Source organism: Alligator sinensis, unplaced genomic scaffold (genome assembly GCF_000455745.1).
Source record: "Alligator sinensis unplaced genomic scaffold, ASM45574v1 scaffold211_1, whole genome shotgun sequence".
Classification (NCBI taxonomy): domain Eukaryota; kingdom Metazoa; phylum Chordata; order Crocodylia; family Alligatoridae; genus Alligator; species Alligator sinensis.
The window spans coordinates 2,635,256-2,639,748 of record NW_005842024.1 but is presented as its reverse complement, the minus strand read 5'-3'; the positions used below and the strand labels follow the sequence as shown (position 1 = coordinate 2,639,748).

The 4,493-nt window shown below is 46.9% G+C and overlaps 1 protein-coding gene across 3 annotated transcripts in view; it reads left to right on the top strand.

The window, feature by feature from the left end:
- The first annotated feature begins 6 nt into the window (after positions 1-6).
- GALNT7 (polypeptide N-acetylgalactosaminyltransferase 7) overlaps positions 7-4,493 on the top strand; it is a 102,972-nt gene continuing 98,485 nt past the window's right edge. For 2 of the 3 annotated variants that reach the window (XM_025202414.1, XM_014519276.2), the window contains exon 1: positions 7-4,351. In XM_025202414.1, coding sequence (XP_025058199.1) covers positions 4,349-4,351 — 3 coding nt within the window. In that variant the 5' untranslated portion in view covers positions 7-4,348. Of the gene's footprint in view, positions 4,423-4,493 lie in introns of all 3 variants that reach the window. The other variant, XM_025202411.1, reaches the window with a different exon arrangement.

The window sequence follows — 4,493 nt, the reverse complement described above, 5'->3', positions numbered from 1 at the left end:
GCTGAGCCTGGCAACCTCATCTATAGATTTGTACAGAATTTGCACTTTCAATTAGAAACAAGCTTATGCAGATGATTTTACAAATGTGAACTGATACAACATTGTCTTCCTTAGTCTGCAAGCTTTGTTATTGATCATAGCTTTGCCAAACAGGAGCAAAGTGAAGCTATAGGGCTGTTGTCAGTTTTACCATCCTGTGAACAGCTCTAAGACTATAAAAATAATGATTATTTTCTTCCGCTTCCTGAAAATGCTATAAGCAGTAATAGAGGGAAACACTAATATCAGCCATGGTAGAGAGGGTCCCAAAAATTGAGACTAGGTGGGGAGAGATAGTGACTTCACCTCTTCAAAACACAAGGTAGGGCAGGGTGGCACCTTAGAGATTAATTGGTTAGTCTCTAGAAAAGGTGATGTATTTGTTCCTGGATAGGTTATGCCTGTGTTTACCTGGGAATATAAATACTGTGGGATTGCTGTGTACATACACCACCTTCCTAATCAGGGTTTAGTAAGCAGGTAAATGCAGTGCTGCTTTTCTGCCATTGAGTCAATGGTGCAATCCCAGGATAACTGTACAGATGTATTTTGCAATATCTCAGGATAAACTTTCACTACCTCTTATCCCTGGACAATGGACATGGGCATCTGTACAGTTGTAGCTTCTCCTGGGATAAAAATGGTTTATCCTGGGGCAAATGGGACATCTGCAGCCTAAGGGGCCACCCTATCCTGTCTTCTGCTGATTTCAGGCTAAACCTGCTAATTGCCTCTCTAGTCAGAGCAGAAAGGAGAAGCCTAAAGGGGAAAGCTATCTTCATTATCCTTCTAAGAGCTGAAGTTCTAATTTATAACAACCTCAATGACTCCTCTCTTTTGTAGCTGCCTATAACTAGTGGGTGTCTGGTAAATTTTTCAAACTCCAGATGTAAAACTGTCATTGGCACGCCCACATGTTAAGTTAGGCACTTGCTAAGTGCTTGCAGGACTGGAGCTTTTAACTGCATGACTTTAACATAGCATCAGCCTGTATTTCTCCCCCTCCACACCAAATTATTCCAGAGAAAAGAAAAATCCAACAGCACTAATAGAGCTATACTAGTTTCAGTCAGTTCCCAGGCATGTTAAGAACAAAGTTACCTTAAAAATAGACTCATGATGCAATATCCCATTTTACTCTAATAGTAAATTATCACTGCAAGGTAAAGTTCAAGATTCTTGGATATAGCGTATTCTTTCAGCACAAACACAATAGAAAACAAAAACGTCAAGAAAATAACATGCTATGACCGAGTACGCAGATGTTCTAGTGAACAAGGTGCTTTCACATAGTGGTTTTCAAAAGATAATTATGCTTGCAGTATTACACATTTTTTCAAAACTTTGGAAAAGGAAGTGATTGGATGCTTGGCTTTCACTGCAGCAGAATGCAAGTGTCAAATAAGGAAACAGGTGGCTTATTTTCTCTTTCAGTTACCCAAATTTTGAAAAACCTCATTGACTGGGGAAACAATTCTGCACTTACACCATCCTTGTTTTTCTTCAGGCTGTATACAAGTTTGTTTACAAGACAGCAGATTGATACTATGGTGACAGGGACTACAAAAGGACTGGATTTCAATGAGCTAGTGAATAAAGCTAAGCCTGTATTCTTGACTATTTGTAGAGTGATAGCCTGAGTAACTATACAAAGTCAGGAAATTGTTCAGTTCCTTATTTTCTGCAACAGCAAAGATTATCTGGGGAGATATAGTAATCCATGAGATAGGTCTAAAACCGTGGTTCTCAACCTTTTTGTATTGAGGCACACCTCACTGAACTTGAAACACTCCGCCATAACTTTTGTGAATGGAGTGGCACCTAATTTCAATTTGATGAGGGGGGCCATAAAGGGCATATAACTGATTGGTTGGGACAACTAAAGATGGGAGTGAGGGTCGTTGGTTCAAAATGAGTGCACTGAGGAGCATAGAGCAGAACCCACTAGCCAGTGCCCACCGGCCCTCAAATGAGTCCATGTGTGACAGGCCTATTTGACACATATTGGGGACATGGGCCTTGGGTCCACAGAGTAACAGCCCTCCCCTGCCCCGCCCCCTTCCCATTAATAGTGGGAACTACTGGGTATATATCAACAGAATTTGTGGAACAAACAAAAGACAAAACAGGGGCAGGAGTGAAGGTTATAGGTTCAAAATGAGCACCCTGGAGGGGGACACAGAGCAGAGCCCACCGGCCAGTGCCCACTGGCCCCTGAATGAGTCCATGTGTGACACAGACCTGTTTGCTACTTTCAAGGGATCGTGGCCAATGCCCACCCAGAAAAACTATAAACCTGCTTGAAAACGGGAGGTGACTGAGAAACAGATTTCTTGGCACAAAATAAAAAAGAAAACAGGGAAGGGAGTGACATAATAGGTTTGAAATAAGGAATCAGGAAGGAGCCACAGAGCAGAGCGCACCAGTTGGTGCTCACTGGTCCTCGAAAGAGTCCATGTGCAACACAGGCCTATTTGTTGCGTAAAGAATGCTGGCCAGCGCCCAGAAGGAAACAGCATAAGCGTCCCTTAGAAAGGGAGGCCACTAGGTAGACAACAGCTGATTTCTGGGGACAACTGAAGACGTAACAGGGTTGAGAGTGAGGTCAGAGGTTTAACACTAGTGCCAAGGGGGGACACAAAGCAGAGCATGCTGGACAGCTCCCACTGGTCCTCGAACAAGTCTGTGTATGACACAGGACACTTCCGGGATTCATGGGCTAAAGGACCACCACGGGAAACTTTAAGCCCCACTCAGAGAGGTAGACTACTGAGAAAGTGGCAACGGATTGCTTGGGACAAATGATAAAAAACAGGGATGGGAGTGATGGTCAAAGGTTAATAACTAGTGTGCCAAGCGGGAGGGGACGGGGCACAGGCAGAGCTCACATGATAGCATCCTCTGGCCCTCAAACGAGTCCATGTGCAACACAGGACTTTTCACATGTCAAGGAGTCATGGGCCCAGGCCTGCCAAGGAAACTATAAGCCCCTGTTAGTACTGGGGGCAACTATAAGCCCCCATTAGTACGGGGGGGCCACTAATGACATGTTACAGATTACTTGAGATAAAAATGATGAAAATGGGGACAGGAGTGGAAGTCAGAGGTTCATAACGATTGCCAGGGGGAGACACTGAGCAGAGCACACTAGACAGTGGCCCTTGAATGAGTCTGTATGTGACACAGGCCTATTTGTCACCTTAACAGGTGTGGGCCTAAGCCCACCAATTAACTTATTGGCCTCCATCAGGCAAGGAGGCTACAGAAAAGGTGGCAATTGAGTACTTGGGACAAATAATGAAAACAGAGACAGGAGTGGTGGTCAAAGGTTCATAAAAAGAGTGCCATGCAGGGACACTGGACAGTGCCCATTGGCCCTCAGACACATCCATGTGTGACAGGCCTTTTACCATGTGAAGGGATTTCATGGGCCAGGACCGCCAAGGAAACTATAAACCCCCTTTAATACAGGGGCCACTAGTGATGAGTTACTGAATGCTTAGGACAAATAATAATGAAAACAGGGACAGAAGTGGAGGTCAAAGGTTCAAAACAAGAGTGCCAAGGGGGGACACTGATCAGAACACATTGGACAGCACCCGCCAGCCCTCAGCCGAATCCAGGTGCGATACGGGCCTATTTGTCATCCTTTAAAACACGTGGGTGCAGTCTACCAAGTTTGTCATTGGCCTCCGTTAGGCAGGGAGGCTGCAGGAAAAGGGGACAACAGATTTTTTGGGACAAATGAAAAAAAAACAGAGAAGGGAGTGCTAGTCAGAGGGAAAACAAGTGTGCCAAGTGGGGACATGGAGCAGAGCATGCCGGACAGTGCCCACAGGCCCTTAGCTGAATACAGGTGCGACACAGGAGACTGGGCAAGACAGAGGATGGTCTGGTTTGCTACATGGTACTTCTGGTGTCCTTTCCAGCCTGCCAGTTGGAGGCACAATGCACTTTTTAAAAAAAATAAATTCTTCATGTTCCAAGCCAAATCAAGTCCAAATCCAGGAGTCAGTGCAGAACCACAAGCGGCCGTGCAACCGGCAAACATCCTCCACCCCCACCTGGGACTTCAGATATTTCCAAACTCTTTCAGTGGGCATCCTACGTGCAGGCCCAAGCCGGGAAGCGTGGGGTTCGGTTGCGCCCAAGCTTCGCCTGCCCTCCGCCACGTGGGCGCAAAAGCAAGCTGGGGAGGAGACTCCCATTTCCATAAAGCGGGCTTTAAGCCCGAACACGTGGAACCAGCCCAGAAGAACAGTTATCCCCCGGAGGGCGTAATGAAATCTGTCTTCATGGACCCAGATACATGGTGAGGAGGCACCTCGGCGGGAGGCAGAGGCCAGGGCCCAGCTGGCACCCAGGCAGGATGCTGCCTTCGCGGTGAGGCCCGGCGCCCGCGGGGGGCTCGCGTGGGCGACGCAGGGGTCCGCGCCCCCCGCCCGGCGCCGGGG